At 41.2% G+C, this 18,919-nt stretch overlaps 1 protein-coding gene across 1 annotated transcript in view; it reads right to left on the reverse strand.

The window, feature by feature from the left end:
• Nucleotides 1–4,713, reverse strand: part of LOC105463140 (sorting nexin 2) — a 54,257-nt gene extending 49,544 nt beyond the window's left edge. The window contains exon 1 of the mRNA XM_011710094.3: nt 4,556–4,713. Within this exon, the coding sequence (XP_011708396.3) occupies nt 4,556–4,663 (108 nt within the window). The 5' untranslated portion in view covers nt 4,664–4,713. The remainder of the gene's footprint in view (nt 1–4,555) is intronic.
• Between the last annotated feature and the right edge of the window lie 14,206 nt (nt 4,714–18,919).

Below are 18,919 nucleotides of genomic sequence, written 5' to 3' on the forward strand. Positions count from 1 at the left end.
TTTGCATATTTATTATTTTTACATATTTATAACATTAATAAAAATTTTACACATTTATAAACTTTACATATGTATATATTTAATTTTAAATTCATTGTATTTAACTCGTAATAATGGCGGTGTATTAACTAGTTCATAAAATTCCTAAAAATGTAACATGCAGTTCTTGTTAGCAAGACCAGCCTTAAGCTCACCATTGCCTAAAACTAAAACTGCTAATAACAAGTGCTGACAAGGATATGGAAAAGCTGTCATTCTTAGTCATTACTGATGCAATGAAAAATGGTACAGCCACTTTCGAAAATAGTTTGGCAGTTTATTTAAAGTTAAGCTTATATTTACCACACAACCTAGCCACCTTACTTTGTATGTACGCTGCAGAACTGAAAACTCATGCTCACACAAAAGCCTGTAAGTACACGTTTATATTGGTTTATTCATAAATACCCCAAACTGGAAACAACTGAAATGTCCTTCAGCTGATCAACAGACAAACTGTCATTAACAACTGATACACAGAACAAACTTAATGACTCTCAAATGCTTTATGTTAAGTTAAAGAAAGTCAAACTCTAAAAGTTTCATAATGTATGATTCCACCTATATGACATTCTAGAAAAGACAAAACTTTAGGCAGAAAACAGATCAGTGGTTGCCAGAGGCTGGAAAGAGGCTAAGAAAATCTCTTCAAGAAAAGTTGAGCATCCTCTTTCAAGCAACTTCATAGAATAACATATTTTTATAGGATCTAAAAATAATTCATTCAAAACTTCTTAAATTTAAAGGTTTCAAGACAAAGTGGTCAACTAGAATCATGCTTCTTCACAAATCTCTTTCTAGTAATTTTCCATGCTTAATGCATTTAAATACCTGTTCGCAAATTTTTCCCTCTGAAACATAGATAATTCATAATGAAATTTTCAAAAAATTCATACATTTAAAGTTGGAGGCCCAAGGGTTAGAAAACAGAATTAAGAAAACAAGGCCGGGGACGGTGGCTCAGGCCTGTAATCCCAGCACTTTGGGAGGCCGAGGTGGACACATCACGAGGTCAGGAGTTCAAGACCTGCTTGGTCAACATGGTGAAACCTCGTCTCTACTAAAAATACAAAATTTAGCCAGGTGTGGTGGTGTGCACCTGTAATCCCAGCTACTTGGAAGGCTGAAGCAGAGGATGCAGTGAGCCGAGATTGCGCCACTGCACTCCAGCCTGGGACACAGCAAGACTCGGTCTCAAAAAAAAAAAAAAAAAGAAAAGAAAAGAAAACAAGTTATATACACTTTTACTACCTGTTGTGTTAGAACAGCAGATATTAAACTTGTTCTCAGTTCCTCTTTATCAAAAGTGTCTCTTGTCTTAATCTACTTTCTCTTGATAATTCTCAACCACTTTTAGGGCCTCAAAGATCATCTCCACGCAATCAAGTCACTCCAGTCTTCTATACTGTTTCTGTACCTTGTGCATATTTTAATTACACATATATCACCTGTTTCTGTACCTTGTGCAGATATTTAATTACACATATATCACCTGGTATGGCAGGTATTTATTCACATGGTTGTATTATACTGACTTCTGTTGGTTCATACACTCCACTAGAGGAGGGCTAGATTTCCACAAAGATCCCGGTTTAGTGTTTTCAATAAATTTAAGATAGACTCCCAAAGCTACATCTCTAGCCCATCCAGCATCCCTAGCTGCCTAATGCTATCTTCACTGATATAACATATCCTTAAGTGAAATAAACTTATTATTCCCTCCCCTAAGAATCATCTGAAGGGAGGCATTATAAGTATTCTGAATATTATCTTTTAATCTGTTATTACATCAGTTCTCTTTTCTCCTTTATTATTTGCACTTTCGTTGTTTAGGCCTTTAACCTCAGACTGTTTAAAGTGCCTCCAACTCAGAACAACACAAACTGGGGCCTGTCAGGGGAGGATGGGAGAGCATTAGGGAAAAGACCTAATGCATGCTGGGCTTAATACCTAGGTGATGGGTTGATAGGAGCAGCAAACCACCATGGCACACATTTACTTATTAAGAAACCTGCAAATCCTACACAAGTACCCCAGAACTTGAAAAAATAAAATAATTTTTTTAAAAAAGTGCCTCCAACTCATCCCATTTTGGGAAACCAGTCTGGCAACTCTTCAAATGATTAAACTTATTTAAAAGTTTAAAAAGTTGATCTTATAGAAGTAGAAAGTAAGTGATTAGTAGAGTCTGGGAAGGGGCCAATAGTCAAAAATGGGTTAACATACAAAATTACAGCCAAATAGGAGGAATAAATTCTAGTGTTCTAGAACTGATGATCTATATCAGAATTACCCAGGGCCTTGCAACTCAATGTTGTCTATGGACCAGAGGCACTGATATCAGGAAAGCTTATTAAAAATGCCGAATATCGGGCTCTACTCAGTCCTACAGAATCAGAATTTGCACTTCAACAAGATCCCTATTTATAAAGTTGCAAAACACGGATCTGGAACACTTTATTAAACATGCTGTTTCCAGTGAGGCACAGCCATCTGCATTTTAAAGATGAATACTGTGGATACTCCGCCACACCACAGTTTGAGAAGCACTGTTTAAAAGAAAAGTGAAGCACTGAAAGAACGTTCCTTTAAAGCAGTTTTGGTATACTAGGAAATACTGCTATATATTCTTTCCAAATTTGAAAAGAAAAAAAAAATCTGACTTTACAAATCTCATAGCCACACCACCTTCTGAAAATCAGTAACCTAAATGAGTATATTAAATAAGGGGCTGAGATGAACAATCAAAAACAAATGTGTTTACAACTTTCACGTGCGTTAACCAAGATAAATTATTCATAAACAAACTTTGCAGACTTACGGAAGAAAGGATATAACGCTCTGGTTTTTAAAAAGTTCCATTCACATGGGAAATACAGATTATAGTTCTTTTTACTCAACTCTAAAAGACCCCCAACAGAATGCTTAGCCTTCACAGTATTCTAGTTCACACTAGGGTCAATCAAGTTTGTTCTGATTCTCGCTGGTAGAAAAACTGTATCCTCCAAAAGGAATACAGGTCTTAGGATCCTGCAGACACTTTCAACACATGTACATGTTAAAGTAGCTGTATAGTAAGTATAAAGGGCTAAAAGGATACTAATCCTCAAAAATATATTCTGCAAAGTAATTTTTATTAATTTTAGGAGGTGCTGGTTTTAACTCAGGTAAACATTTACTATTAGGCTTGTGCAAAAGTAATTGCGGCTTTTGGCTATTAAAAGGGATGGCAAAAAACGCAATTACTTTGTCCCAACCTAATAAATACACATGTTCAAAATTTTGTAAGAGACACAAAGATGATCAGGAAACTAACACTAGCTGCAGGAAGCCTATAACCTGAGGGGACGTGGGGTTTGGCTGGGACACTGCACATGCAATTAGCAGAATGTGATCAGTGCTGAAAACGGTTTCCGGGTTTCCAATTTCAGGTAACTGAATTTCAGATAATGGATATTTTACAGTAATTTCCAATTGATTGGGTGCAGAGTTGAACAAGCCAAGAAAGCTTATTAAAAGTACTTCATAAGCAAGTACAGCCCACGGTAAACAATCCTCTGGGAAATTTCGTACATTTTAATTCACATACACACACTTAAAATTAGGCTGTGAAGTGTGGGTGCTCTCATCAAACGCAAAGCAATTCAAATGTGAACTGGATATAGGAGGGCCCAATACAGTTAAGTTTACAGAGGGTGTTTCCTTTGACAAAAACAGGAACACACAGCTTCAGAGATCGCTGATCAAGCGAGAAAAGAGGAAAAAGGAGTGGACATCTGTTTCTATTTCTCCCTAGGTAACTTAGAAAAAAAAAAACCACACACACACACACACACAACAGCAGTTTCCTGGACTAATCCTGCCTTCAGTTTTACATTTTATAAACACTATGACCTTTTAAAAGTCTAGGAACTAAAGACAAACAAAAACAGGCAAACGCATTTACCTAATTAACAGTCCAAATCGAAAGCAGTCCCTCAAGAGGAACCTCAGTCCGTGAAGAGCCATTCCTGGGAAAGGGCACCCATTCATTTCCCACAGACCCTCAGCCCCTCAGCGCTCACTTCACTGCACTCCCCTGGCAGCGGCACACCCTTCCTCGGGAAAGGAAAAGCGAGCACCTCTCCAAAAGGGCTACTGAAGCCCCCGGAGAGCTCGGTGGAGGTTTACTGGGATGCAGAGCAAGTCTTTTCCTGGCTTGAAGAGGAGGAGGTGCAAGTGACACCGAGGAAGGCCAGCTGAGCTGGGAAAGGGCCGCTGCCATTCTCAGTTCGGTCCCGGCCCCTCAGAGGATTAGGTCGGCACCCCCGGGTCGCAGGCTGCTCTCCTGAGGAAGCCTTGCGCTCAGCCCAAGACACAGACCTCTGACGGGCACCGGAGGTGGGGCTCGCGTCACAGGTGTCACCCCTAGACGGTCCTTGCAAACCCGGGGGGTGGGGAGGGAAAAGTCAGGGCAGGGGAAAGGTGAGACGAGCGACAGCGACGCAGCGCAGCACCCACAGCGACGCGCTCTCACCTCTAGGGTGGAGACAGTGCTGGTGAATAGGTCCTCTCCGTCCTCCAGATCCTCAAAGTCGGTGGGCTTCCCGTCCCCCAGCGGAGGAGGTTCCCTCTCGGCCGCCATCTTCGCTCTCCCGGACTACTGCGCGAGCTGGGCCTCGCGGACCCGTCACGTGAGCACGCACGGCTGGGCCCGCGCCGACCCGCCAGCTGCCCCGCCCCCGGCCGGCCCCTCAAGGCCCCGCCCAGCCGCGCTCGGCCCCGCCCCCGGCTTCTTGACAGCGCCCACCCAGAGCGCGAGGCTCTCGCCCCGCCCCTTTGTCCCGCCTTCTCTCAGCAAGTCCGGGACGTAGCCCTCTTTTCGCCGCCGACTTGCTGACCCGACTTATGTGACAGAATCTTGGACTTTATTACCACAGCACCTTCTTGGCGGGACTAGGCTAAATGACTTCTGTTGGCACTACCAGTTTTTAAATCTTCTGTAGAAAGTGGTAGAGCCTGGGGACCAGTCTCTAGGCTTGGATTGCACACAGGCTGAGGGCGAGATGGAGTATTGGTGGGCGAGAGAAACATACTGTCTCTCAGATCTCTCTAGAACTGTCCAATAGAACTTTCTGACATGATGGAAATGTTCCCTATCTGTGCTGTCCAATACAGTAGCTACTGGCCACCTGTGACCCCTGAACACTTGAAATGTGGCCGGTGTGTGGAACTGAGTTTTAAAATTTTATTTAATTTTAATTAATTTAAATATAATTAGCCACATGTGGCCAGTGGTTACCTATTTAGTGATTGCAGCTCTAGATAATGAAAGGGCCCTGAATAATTTATCGTCTGCTATTCACTCCAATTTTATCATGAGCCACATAATTTTTTTCACAATAAGTCAAAAGGTCTAGAAAAATGATAGGAAAATCAATGGATGATTCTTAAGAGCACATAGTCACATTCCCTGTCCTGCACTCCACCACCTTATGGAAAGTCTGGAGTCTGTCATGGGTCAGAAACGTCAACCTCTTAATGAAAGCTCCCAGCCTGACTTGAGGTGATTATTATACACATCCTTAAGTTTTATGTGTGCCTCTATTTATTGCTTACTGCTTTCTGTCTTACGCTATGGTCATATATATTCCCAGCTTATCTTTTTTAGTGGACATCTGAAATAGGTGAAATATAGGTCCTGATGCTTGTTACAGAGACCCACATTAAAAGTGGTTTGAAAAATGAACAAGTTTAATTGTCCCTCATGTAGGACTAGGGCTGGTGTGAAGGTTCTATGAGATCATTCAGGGATATGGGCCCCTTCTGTTGTTCTGCCCTCCCTAGGATGTAGTCTCTTCCTCAAGGTTCAAGTCAGCTCACCACCACAGTTACACCACATTCCAGCCAACAGAAAAAGAGTGAAAGGAAAACAATAATGTCACCTTCCTTTTAAGGGCACAGTTCAGAAGTTGCACACACCACTTTTGTCCACATTCCTTTGACCAGCTCGTTAGCTACATGGCCATCTCTAGCTACAGGAAACATTAGGAAGTGCAGTTGTTATTTCTCCCCCCAAAAATTAGGGGTTCACTTACCCTAGAAGAAAGTAGGGAATTAGTGATCTCTGCTAGTGCATTCATGGTTTTCATGGTAGCATACCTGAACTTTCTTCTCAGCTGTGAGTTTTCTCCACCTCAGGGAGGGAATACATCACCTAGGCTTAAATCAAACACAGCATTGGCTCTTTAGTCTCAGTTATTTGTGGGGGATCAGAATCAGGTGCCTTTTCCCTAAACTCTCAGAAGCTTTGATTATCTTTCTTTCCCTAGTCAGTCTAAACTCTATGAGCCAGAACTGCAATAATTGTCTTGCTGTTTTTCTCAGCTCATCTTCCTTGGTTCCTTGCTTTTCTGTTTCACCTTCTCTGAAATCCCAAATTCAGCCATCAATTTCTCTAATCTTATATCCAGATTGCTAAAGTATTTAGCATAATAAATCCCAACCTCAGATTGAAGATCATATAAGTCCGTTATTTCCAGTCCCTACTTCTACACTACCTAAATACCATTAGTTGTTTCGTTTCCAATTCCTTCAACTATTCTTCTCAGCATAGGTGCAAAAAACTCATTTTCTCCTCAAGTATCCCACCATCTTTTTCTCTTCATATTCATCAAATGATTTAGCCTTCTCATTCAATGACAAAATAAAATCCACTGCGTGAATCACTTCACCTTCAAGTATGATTGAAATTCTCTTCTCTTTATGCTCCCACCAGTTGTTGTGTATATTGTAACACCTACCATGTTGTACTGTGGTTACAGACACTGTTCCATCACCCCTAATGGATGAGGGATCATTTATGTCAGGGAGCATTCATTATTTGAGGATGGATCCTGAGTAGCCAGCCCTGTATAAGTTATTTATTGCTATAAAACAAACTACATAAACACATAGCAGCTTGTAACCATAAATATTTATTTTCTCATGGTTTTTGTGGATCAAGAATCCTCACGGTTCAAGTCAACTCACCCAAACAATTACACTGCATTCCAGCCAGCAGAAAAGGAGTCAAAGGGAAACAATGATGTTACCTTCCTTTTAAGGGCACATTCCAGACGTTGCACACACCACTTTTGTCCACATCCCTTTGACCAGCTCATTAGTTACACAACTTAACTGGGTGCCCCTGCCTCAGGGTCTCTTAGAAGGCTGCAATCAAGGTATTGACCAGGTAGGCAGTCATCTCAAGACTCAACTGGAGAGGACCTGCTTCCAAACTCACTAGCATAGCTGGTGGCAGGCCTCACGTTATTTCTGGCTATTGGCCTGAAACTTGAGTTCCTTGCCATGTAAGCCTCTTCGTAAGGCTTCCCACACAACATGTCTGCTTGCTGCTCCCAGAGCAAAGACTTTTGAGAAAGACACAAGGAGACAGTTCTAAGAGAGGGTAAGATGGAATTAATAAGAAAAGGAGCCAGAGTGTTTTTGTAACCTAATCTCATAAGTAACATCTCATCACTTTTGCTGTATTCTATTCATTGGAAGCCCACACTCAAAGGGAGGAGTAAAACAAGGGTGTGAATAACAGGAGGCAGGGTTTTGGGGGGACATTTTAAAAGTTGCCACAAGGTCCCATAGTGCTTTGCATTCATTAAGATAGATACCCTATTAACACCCTCAGTGAAAGAATGAATGAAATGAAGCTCAGAAGAGCGAGCTAAGTGGAAGATAAAGATTTGGTAGCTGGAGCTACTGTTACATGAGAAGGCCCAGATAGTCTGGGAAGCACAACCGTAAGTCTCTAGCCTGCTAGCCTTCATCATCAGATTTTAAATTTACTGAGCCTCCACAATTGCATAAACCGATTGCTTAAAATAAATCTCTCTCTATAAATATATACATCCTGTTGGTGCTACTTCTCTGGAGAACCCTAACTAATGCACTAGTATAAATTATTATCCTTTCAAGGAATATAAATGAAAAGAATGACAGAATAGGTCCATAACTTGTGGAAGACACAGGTTTATTTTTGTGTGTTTTATTTTAATGGGAAAGATTTGAACATGCTTATATTAATATATAAGGGAAAGAGGTCAAAAGGGAGCAAGAGGTTGAAAATGCAATATATGGAGAGATAATCAAAAGGATGAGATCTGAAACGCAGGAATGGGATAAAGGGCAAGTAGATAAATAAATTTGTCTTAAAAAGGAGAAAGGATTCTTCCTCTGAGAGTGGAGAGTTGGAGGTGAGAGTTTGTATTAGTCAGCCATTGTTACATAACTATCCATCCCAAAATGTAGTGGTTGAAAACAACCACTGCTTATTATTTCTCATGAGTCTGCAGATTAAGTAGGCAGTTCTACTGGACCAGATTTGGCAAATCTTGTCTTCAGGCTTGTTCATGCTCCGTGTCAGCTGATAGATTGGCTGAGACTGGCTGGACTAGGAAGGTCTTGGCTAGGACAATTCAGCTGTGCTCCATGTGCTCTCATCCTCCAGCAGGTTAGCTTGGGCTTCTGTTCAAGGTCCTAACTGAGCTCCAAACAGAACGCAGAAATACGCAAGCACTTCTTCAAGCCTCCACAAAAGGAAGTTACATGGGCAAGCACAGGATCAGAATGAGAAGGGACTACAATATTGTAGGGCAAAGGGTGTGGAAAAGGGAGGTCATTAACTGGGGCAATGAATGCAATCAGTGTAATTCAGTGGATGTATTTATAGACTTGTTTGTAAATATAGGGGCAAGAAATGGAAAAAGTCAATACCCAAAAGCAATATTTTTCGGGGGTAGGGGGAAAGTTAATTACTAAGAGAAAAGAAATTAGTGTCAGTATAGATGGTATAAGGAAGAGCATTTTCAGTAGATTGTGTGTAGAATTGGAGAGAACATTCACTAGGAACATATAAAGGATTGACAAGTAGTATTGAAAGCCCAAATGAGGTGGAGACAATATGATAGAAATAATCTCTACATTTATGAGATTTTCTCCAGTAGCCTAGCAATGTTGGTGTAGGACTGGAGGTGGATAGTTGGATTGATTCAATGTTAGGCTTTTTAAGGATGATCTTGGTGGAGAACAAGGGAACTAAGGATTTTAAAGCCTCTCAGTAGGAGTGAGCAGAAATGTGTGGTTTCCAATGACAAGGAGAGATAGCAGGTGTCATATATTTCAAAGAAGGAGGATTTTTTTTTTCCAAGACTATTGATGGATTAGCCAGGTGTAGTAGCACGCACCTCTAGTTCCAGCTACTTGGGAGGCTAAGGCAGGAGGATCCTTTGAGCCCAGGAGATTGAGTCTGCAATGAGCTATGATTGTGCCACTGCACTTCAGTCTAGGCAAAACAGCAAGACTCCATCTTTTAAGAAAAAAAGTGACAGTATAAAAGTGGTATTTGGAACCCATCACAAGCTGTATTTAGGGGGTAGAGTGACCTATTACTCAAGGCAGGAGGGTTGAGGGAACTTTCTGTGAAAAATTAGAGAATATATAGAAAGTGAAGGGAGGGGCCTTATCTTTGAACATAGCTCCTGGTGAGTGAGGTTACATATAGGACAGCAGCCTTGAACAAATAAGAATTTATTATGATCTTCTTTGCAATGGTATGGGGAAAAATAATCATTTGATTGCTTAAATAAGTATGATTGGTTATCATTAAGTGAAAATATTTTAAGATTCTTACTGGAAAATAATGAAAGGCTTCACAATTGTTTGAAAGAAAGCAAAGGAAGGAAGGAAAGGTGAAAGGAAGGGAGGAAGAGAGGGCAGGAAGAAAAGAGGGCTGGATGAAGGGAGGAAGGGATGCAGAGAGGGAAGAAGGGAGATAGATGGCCAAGTATAAAGTGTGGGCCAACCCTTAATCAGTGACATTACTAAGAACTGTGAAATGGTTATACATTTGACCCTTCAACAGCATGGGTTTGAACTTTGTGGATCCACTTAATCTTGGATTTTCTTCTGCCTCTGCTACCCCGAGACAGCAAGACCAACTCCTCTTCTTCCTCCTCCTCCTCTACCTACCCAACAAGAAGATGATGAGGATGAAGAACTTTGTGAGAGTCTACTTGCACTTAATAAATAGTAAATATATTTTCTTTTATTTACAATTTTCTTAATAACATTTCCTTTTCTCTAGCTTACTTGATTGTAAGAATACAGCATATAATACATATAACATACAAAATTTGTGTTAATCACCTGTTATGTTATTGATAAAGTTTCTGGTCAGCAGGAGGCAATTAGTAGTTAAGTTTTTGGGAGTCACAACTTATATGCCAATTTTGTATTTTGGGGGAGGAAGGTCAGGGCTTCTAATCCCTGCACTGTCCAAGGGTCCATTGTATAGTGCGACTCCTATGTCTCAGTGCCTGAATGGCAGAAGAGTGCTGTAGACTAAAGCATCTTTTCATAATAACTGTTTCTTCTTCTTCTTCTTTTTAGTGCAATGGCACCATCTTGGCTCACTGCAACCTCCGCCTCCTGGGTTCAAGTGATTCTCCTGCCTCAGTCTCCCGAGTAGCTGGGGTTACAGGTGCCCACTACCACGCTCTGCTAATTTTTGTATTTTTAGTAGAGACGGGGTTTCACCATGTTAGCCAGGCTGGTCTTGGACTCCTGACCTCATGATCCACCTGCCTCGGCCTCCCAAAGTGCTGGGATTACAGGCGTGACCCACTGCACCCGGCTATAATAATATAATAACTGTTTCTTCTTTTGCATTTCCTTTTTTTTTTTTTTCTTTGAGAGGGAGTCTTGCTCTGTTGCCCAGGCTGGAGGGCTGGAGTGCAGTGGTGGCGGGATCTCAGCTCACTACAACCTCCACTTCCTGGGTTCAAGCCGATTCTCCTGTTTCAGCCTCCTGAGTAGCTGCGATTACAGGCACCCACCACCACACCCGGCTGATTTTTGTATTTTTAGTAGAGACAGGGTTTCCCCATGTTGGCCAGGCTGGCCTCGAACTCCTTATCTCAGGTGATCCACCCACCTCAGCCTCCCAAAGTGTTGGGATGACAGGCGTGAGCCACCGTGCCCGGCTGCATTTCTTGGACACCATAAAGGGGGACATGCACATCATAGGAACACTTCAACAAACAAGGAAACAAGAAAACCCTGATTCCCCCTCTGTTAAAAAAAAACAAAAACAAAAACAGAAAACTCATACTGTAAACTGCCGCTGTGCTTCTGTCACCCCAAAATTCCCTGGAAACAAAAACTTCACCCTACATCTCTGAGCCTATGTTTTCCTGCTGCCCACCTGCTCCCCACTCCCCTGGCCAGAAGTGTCCAGTGGTGCACCACTACAGTCACCGCCAACTGTGCAGCAACACATGACCCACACTCAGAAGCGCTTCATGCTTAGCTTAATGCTCTGCTGTAACCGACTTGAAATTCTTAATAATTATGAACAAGGGGACCCACATTTTCATTTTGCACTGGGCGTTGCAAATTATGGAGCTGGTCCTCACTCCCATCTGCCAGTTATGACAGCACCAGAGGACACCAGGAATGTTGAGTGACTCATCACCCTAGGGCAGGGGAAGACTAGCTGGTGTTCCACTCACTGCTTTTCCAAGAGAATTTGATGGGGTGACTTTGGTCTTTGCCACCAATACCTCTCACTCTCCACTTCTGGGAGGAGCAGGAATGAATGTTATAGACATTTATATATTAATAATTTTTGTCCCATCACACATCCTTTTGAGGACAATAAGTCAAGTTCTGACATAAATTATGATATGTATGTGTATATGGTTAACTTTACAAGGACTAGCACATGTAAAGAAAGGCTTGGCCGGGCGCGGTGGCTCACGCCTGTAATCCCTGCACTTTGGGAGGCCGAGGCGGGCGGATCACGAGGTCAGTAGATCGAGACCATCCTGGCTAACACGGTGAAACCCCGTCTCTACTAAAATACAAAAAATTAGCCGGGCGCGGTGGCGGGCGCCTGTAGTCCCAGCTACTCCGGAGGCTGAGGCAGGAGAATGGCGCGAACCCGGGAGGCGGAGCTTGCAGTGAGCCGAGATGGTGCCACTGCACTCCAGCCCGGGCGACAGAGTGAAGACTCCGCCTCAAAAAAAAAAAAAAAAAAAAAAAGAAAGGCTTAAAACAATTTTTTTGTCAACCAAAACATTAGCAACAAAATAAGGAAGAGAAGACTCAATATTTCCAAGAGATACATTTTAGAAGTACAGAATTCCAGGGACAGATTCATTTACTTGAGTGAGTTAAAATGAGAATGGAAACTATTAAACATTGAGAAAAGGCCTAAGGAAATAAGACACAGTGTTAGGGGCTAGGTAAAGAAACTGGAGCAAAACCAAAACAAAATGAAGCAAAACTAAAACATAGTTTACTGCAACCTCTTTTTTTCAATTCTAGTCATGAACCCTGTCTCCTACATCAGAGAGTTTCTTGTTCCAGTGAAAGATTATATCTTTCTGTCCTTCGTCACCCTTGACATGGTACCTTATACACTGTAGTCCTCAATCAATATTTGTTGTTTGATTGAAAATAGTAAATCTCAAAGAGAAACAGAGTCCATTCTTTTAAATCAAAGGAAGTAAACTGTTAGCCTGTAGGCTTGACACAGATAGGTTTTATTTGGTCTGCACTTTTTTTTATATTTTATTCAACTGGCAATATTTAAGAATCAAGAAATCTCACATAAAAATTTAGATTTCTGGCTTCTCTTTAAATCTAGCTGCATGTAACCCATATCTCTGTGAGCATATGCTCTCCAGTATTCCATGGCCCCCAGTTCACCCTGTGTCCATCCAATGTGAATGCATTTTCCTCTCCTGTGGCAAAGACTGGGTTGATTCCCCAAATCCATTCCTACCCCATTCTTATTTCACCCAGGTTTTGGCAGGCATCATGGCAACCCAGAACAAAGGGAACTTTTCCTCCTTTCTTACAGCCAGGGGTGGCCATGTGAATAAGTATGGCCTGTCTATTTAATGCAAACAGAGTTATACGTGTAACTTCTGGAAAATGTCTTTAAAAAAGGAAGGCTTGCCTTTCCCACACTTTCTCCTTCTGCAGGCTAGAATTCAAATGTAATTGCTAGAGCTCCAGCAGCTATCTTGGACCATAAAGTAAACCTGGTCCCGGTATAGCAACAAAGTAGGCAGGGCCTGAGTCCCCGGTTCTGAGAATCTGCTGCAGCAGCCCAGAGATGCCTGCCTTAGGCTATTACATGATATAGAAACAAACTCCGATCTTCTTAAGCTATCGTTTGAGAACTTCTGTCACATGCAGCCAAATCTAATCCTAAATAATACAACTACAAATCACTGCTGAGAAACAGAATTCTTCTTTATCACGGTTGCTATTATTAAAATGTAAATACTATTTTAAAAAATCAAAGTCTGGAAAGAAGAGTGTATGCAGGCCATTCCATAGTTTAAAACTGGTAGTTGTGTATTCCATGAACGTAAATGGGTTGGGGTTCCTCTATCTCTGGTAATATTGCCTGGTGGAGAAGCATGCAGGCTTTGGAGTTTCTGTGACTCAGTCTCATCATCTATAAGGTGAGGATAATAAAAATAGTAACTTTCTTAATGGATTATTGAAAAAACTGACAACATAATGTGCATAACCAGTATGAAAATCTCAATCCTTAAATTCTGGACAGATGAGACAGAATGGTGGCCTGGAGGTGGTAAGGCATATGGAGCTAGAGGTTCATTGTTACTTTCTGCTTAATCTGCTCTTCCTACACCATAAAGTATTCATTTTTTTTTTTTTTTTGAGACAAAATCTCACTCTGTTGCCCAGGCTGGATGCAGTGGCAGGATCTCGGCTCACGACTGCAAACTCTGCCTCCCAGTTTCAAGCGATTCTCCTGTCTCAGCTTCCTGAGTAGCTGGGATTACAGGCATGTGCCACCCATGCCCGACTAATTTTTGTATTTTTAGTAGAGTTTCATCATGTTGGCCAGGCTGGTCTTGAACTCCTAACCTCAAGCGATCTGCCCACCTTGGCCTCACAGAGTGTTGGGATTACAGGCGTGAGCCACTGCACCCAGCCCCACCATGAACTATTAAAATGGGTGGAAATAACAGTGGTATGTTTTTATGTGATCATGAAAGAGCTCAGTATTTCAGTATTGTTATTTCAAGCCAGCATGTATAAGATCTATTGGAAGGTTAAAACTAACAAGGGAATCTCAGATCTTACTGTTTTTATATCACACTGAAATCAGCTCGAAAATCAGTGAGCCTGATGGCATTTGAATGGGAATTATGTTTCTTTCAAGGCATCATTATTAGACAAGTAAAATTTCAAAATAGCTCTGAGTTTACCAAGAAGTTTAATTTCTGGTATTGGAGTGAGCTCCTTGTCAGAACAGGGTTCATGAAACAAGAATAATGAACATAGATATTTCTCCTTCTATTAAAAGAATCATTTTCATATATTTGCATACCTTTAAAAAAGCCAGTGCACTAGCAAATTAGAAGCAGAGAAAAATTGTATCCATTGGAAAGAATTTTCATAAAATTATTTTTTAAAGTTTCCTAAGGCAATATCTAATTCTTTCATAAAATAATCTCCAGCAAAGCCTACAACTTAAAAAGAAATTATTACTTGAAAGTAAATATAGGCATTCGAGGAAATAAAGAAGATGGTATAATTTTAAGGAGGTGGTGTAATTTTAAGGAAGTATTTTTAAAATGGTTTTATTTTTGCAAATATGGAGTAAATGGAAAATATTTGCATAAATGGAAAATGAATGTTATACATAGAGTCAGTATGTTATTTACATAGATTTAGACTGTGACTTTTTACTTTTCTGGGTTTTTTTTTGTTTTTTTTTTTTTTTTTTTTTTTTGAGACAGAGTCTCGCTCTGTCGCCCAGGCTGGAGTGCAGTGGCCGGATCTCAGCTCACTGCAAGCTCCGCCTCCCGGGTTTACGCCATTCTCCTGCCTCAGCCTCCCGAGTAGCTGGGACTACAGGCGCCCGCCACCTCGCCCGGCTAGTTTTTTGTATTTTTTTTAGTAGAGACGGGGTTTCACCGTGTTAGCCAGGATGGTCTCGATCTCCTGACCTCGTGATCCACCCGTCTCGGCCTCCCAAAGTGCTGGGATTACAGGCTTGAGCCACCGCGCCCGGCTACTTTTTACTTTTCATAGAGATGAGGTCTTGCTCTACCACCTAGGCTGGTCTTGAAATTTTGGCCTCAAGTAATCCTTCTGCCTTGGCTTCCCAAAAATGCTGAGATTACAGGTGTGAGCCACCATGACTGGCCTAGACTGTGACATTTTTGTTCATTATTATTTAAAGTGTTCGTAGTGAGAACATCTTATTCTTTAGTATGTTTTTGTATTAAAGTTGTCATTTAACCAATGAAGAAATAGCCTTGACATGTTCCCTAGCTGCCCTCCATATTTAAGGGCATATTCTAATTAAATAATCTTTATATTTGGCCGGGCGCGGTGGCTCAAGCCTGTAATCCCAGCACTTTGGGAGGCCGAGACGGGCGGATCACAAGGTCAGGAGATCGAGACCAGCCTGGCTAATACGGTGAAACCCCGTCTCTACTAAAAAATACAAAAAACTAGCCGGGTGAGGTGGCGGCCGCCTGTAGTCCCAGCTACTCGGGAGGCTGAGGCAGGAGAATGGCGTAAACCCGGGAGGCGGAGCTTGCAGTGAGCTGAGATGCGGCCACTGCACTCCAGCCTGGGGACAGAGCGAGACTCCGTCTCCCAAAAAAAAAAAAAAAAAAAAAAAAAAAATCTTTATATTTAATTGTGACATAATGTTTAATGAATGCATTACACAAAATAGGCCTAAAATGATCTGAGAAATTATATTGTAATTGATAGAGATTATACTAACAATTTTTTCCCCAAATTTTAAAACTCTATTAAGGTGCAATTATGGGCATATTCTTTTATTACAGTTGCCAATTTGCTTTTATGAGGATTTCCTAGGACAGCCACTTTGGATGGGGCTGGGGCATGCCCCTCCAGACAAATACTAATTGTAATGACTCTTCCTTAAAATGTTTTAAACCATATCCTTTAGATAGAAAACAGGCAACTGGAACTCAATTAAATGCAGCATTTTAAGTACCAATGTTCTGTTTAAAATGTTAGTGTGTGATATATTTTTAAAAGGGAGAGTCCCCTTTGCCTGGCTGCCTTTCCCTGATGCCTGATTTCTCTTGATGTGACTGGGCAGTGCCTCTAGTTTCCTGTCCCTGTCAATAAGAGGACTATATCTAGCCAGCCCAAAGGGAGGAGTGTCTAATAATCGCCTCTCTGGGACAGCATCACACAGTAGAGCACATACCCAGTTGGCTACCAGTTAATTCGTGTTGACCTTTTTTTTTTTTTTTTTCTTGAGACAGAGCCTCACTCTGTCGCTCAGGCTGGAGTGCAGTGGCATGATCTCAGCTCACTGCAATCTCCACCTCCTAAGTTCAAGCAATTCTCCTGCCTCAGCCTCCCACATAGCTGGGGTTATAGGCACATGCCACAATGCCAGCTAATTATTATTATTGTTATTATTGTATTTTTAGTAGAGATGAGGCTTCACCATGTTGGCCAGGCTGGTCTTGAACTACTGACCTCAGGTGATCCACCCACCTCAGCCTCCCAAAGTGCTGGGATTACAGGTGTGAGCCACCGTGCCCGGCCCATGTTGACCTTTTTGTTATGGCATGGTCAAGCTCAATTTTCCTGAAGACTTGTTGGCTGTAGACCCATCCATCTTTTCCATTTGCCCAGAGTGGTGAGAGAAACTAACCCTTAGTCTTCTCTTAGTTAAGGATTCTTTTGTTTCTGTCCCAGTTGTTCATGAGAGCATGGGGAGATGACAATTTGTTTATGCTTTTTCCACACTCTGTGGGACTACGTCTTTGTGTAGAAGTCAACTTATGGTGAGCAATGATTCTCAAACTTCAGTGGGCATCAGAATCCCCTGCAGGGCTTGAGAAAACACAGATTTCTGGGCTCTATCCTCAGCATTTCTAGTTCAAATTATCTGGGGGAGGATAGGGCCAAGAATGTAATTTTCTTAAAAGGTCTACATAAGATTGATGCTATTGGTCGGGATATCACACTTTGAGAACCACTGATCAAGAGGAAAAACAAGCCCATTTTTTACTCTGCCGCTGGAACTAGAAAAGTCCATTTTAAAATCAGCAGATATGTAGTCCTATGTCTTCCAGATCCTTGGATGTGTAAGTATAATTTTGTTTGTTTTTATAATGTACATTGTATGGATGTTATTCAAATAGGTGCTCTTGGATAAGACTCAAAGCCTAAAGCTCCAGATGGAGACTTGACTTTATTCATAGTGGGAGTGAGCAGCTACCCTCATATACTTAAAGCTAGCCTCTTTAAGTATTTAAATTTTAATTTCCAAACACAATTAAACTATGTGCATACAAATTAGAAAATGCAGAACTCCTCCAGACCCACATACCCCTACCCATAATCTTGCTATTAAGGAATAATCACTACTCACATATACATTCTCTCAGTCTTTTCTATCTATCTATGTATCCGTATTATCTATTCTAATGCTATTCTAATATACATATTGTTGTACAGCCTGACTTTTTTCATTTAAGAATATATTGTTAACATCCTCTTGTGTCAATAGTTTTCTACAGATGAATATTTGTCACCTGTGGAGTTTTCCTTCATAAGGCTCCACCATGATTATTTAAATCTGAAAGGGTGAAAGGGGATGGAATTCAGCACACAGGTGAGGGATTGGCTTTAGGTTGCTGGAGAAACATCTCTCCCACTTTCCACTGTAACAAGAAGAAAGGCTGTGTGCAGATGAAAGTAGATTGTAAAGACATATCTCTGCATGTGTGTGCATGTTGTATGTGTTTGTGTTTTGTTTTGTTTGTTTTGTTGTTGTTGTTCTTTTGCTTTGACCACAAGTTAAAAGAAGTAAGAGGATAGCAAAAGAGATTTTTCTCTGGAGGTTTGAAAGCAAAAAGCAGTCAAATCTCCTCTTCTACGGGCACATTCAGAGGGAAATATGGCAGCAGCTTGAATGGAATTTTGTGGATGAACCTAATTAAGAGACTAGGAGTCATCTTACAAAACAAAACAAAACAAAAAAGGGAAGGCCTACTCAAGACTGGAAATTCAACTTGATTTAAAATGTCAAAATAGGCCACACATGGTGGCTCACGCTTGTAATTCTAGCACTTTGGGAGACCAAAGCAGGGCAACGGCTTGAGCCCAGGAGTTTGAGATCAGCCTGGGCAACATAGTGAAACCCTGTCTCCACAAAAAAATTTAAAAAATTAACCAGGCATGGTGGCTCATGCCTGTAGTCCCAGATACTCAGGAAACTGAGGTGAGAGGATCACTTGAGTCTAGGAGGTTGAGGCTGCAGTGAGCCATGATTGTGCCACTGCACTCCAGACTGGGTGACACAACAAGACTCTATCTCAAAAAAAAAAATTTATATATATATATATGTAGATTTTTTATATGTCAAAATATGAAATTATAACAATTTAGCTTAAAGGTCTTAATTGGCTTTAGTCATCATTCTAGAAATGGGCAACACTCATTCTAGAAAATAGAAGAAATTTCCCCATGAGCTGTGAGTAGAGGAGCTTGGTTTTATAGACAGAAAAGGGCTGAAAGCAAAAACAAAGAACAAACAGCAGATTGGTTGTTTCAAAGTTATAGCCCTTGTAAGGCAGGAACAGGAAGACAGAACAATCGAAAAATAGCTGACTGACTAACACTGGTTACTTCTGGTTATTTATTTATTTATTTATTTATTTATTTATTTTGGTAAGGATTAAAGCAGAGGGGATTTCATTTTTATGCCCATTGAAACTGGCCTGTCTGGGAAATTTGGCCTGATCTTTCTCTACCAATTTCTCAGAAGGCCAGATAAATCAGTTTCAGTTTGGTG

Source organism: Macaca nemestrina, chromosome 6, assembly GCF_043159975.1.
Source record: "Macaca nemestrina isolate mMacNem1 chromosome 6, mMacNem.hap1, whole genome shotgun sequence".
NCBI lineage: Eukaryota > Metazoa > Chordata > Mammalia > Primates > Cercopithecidae > Macaca > Macaca nemestrina.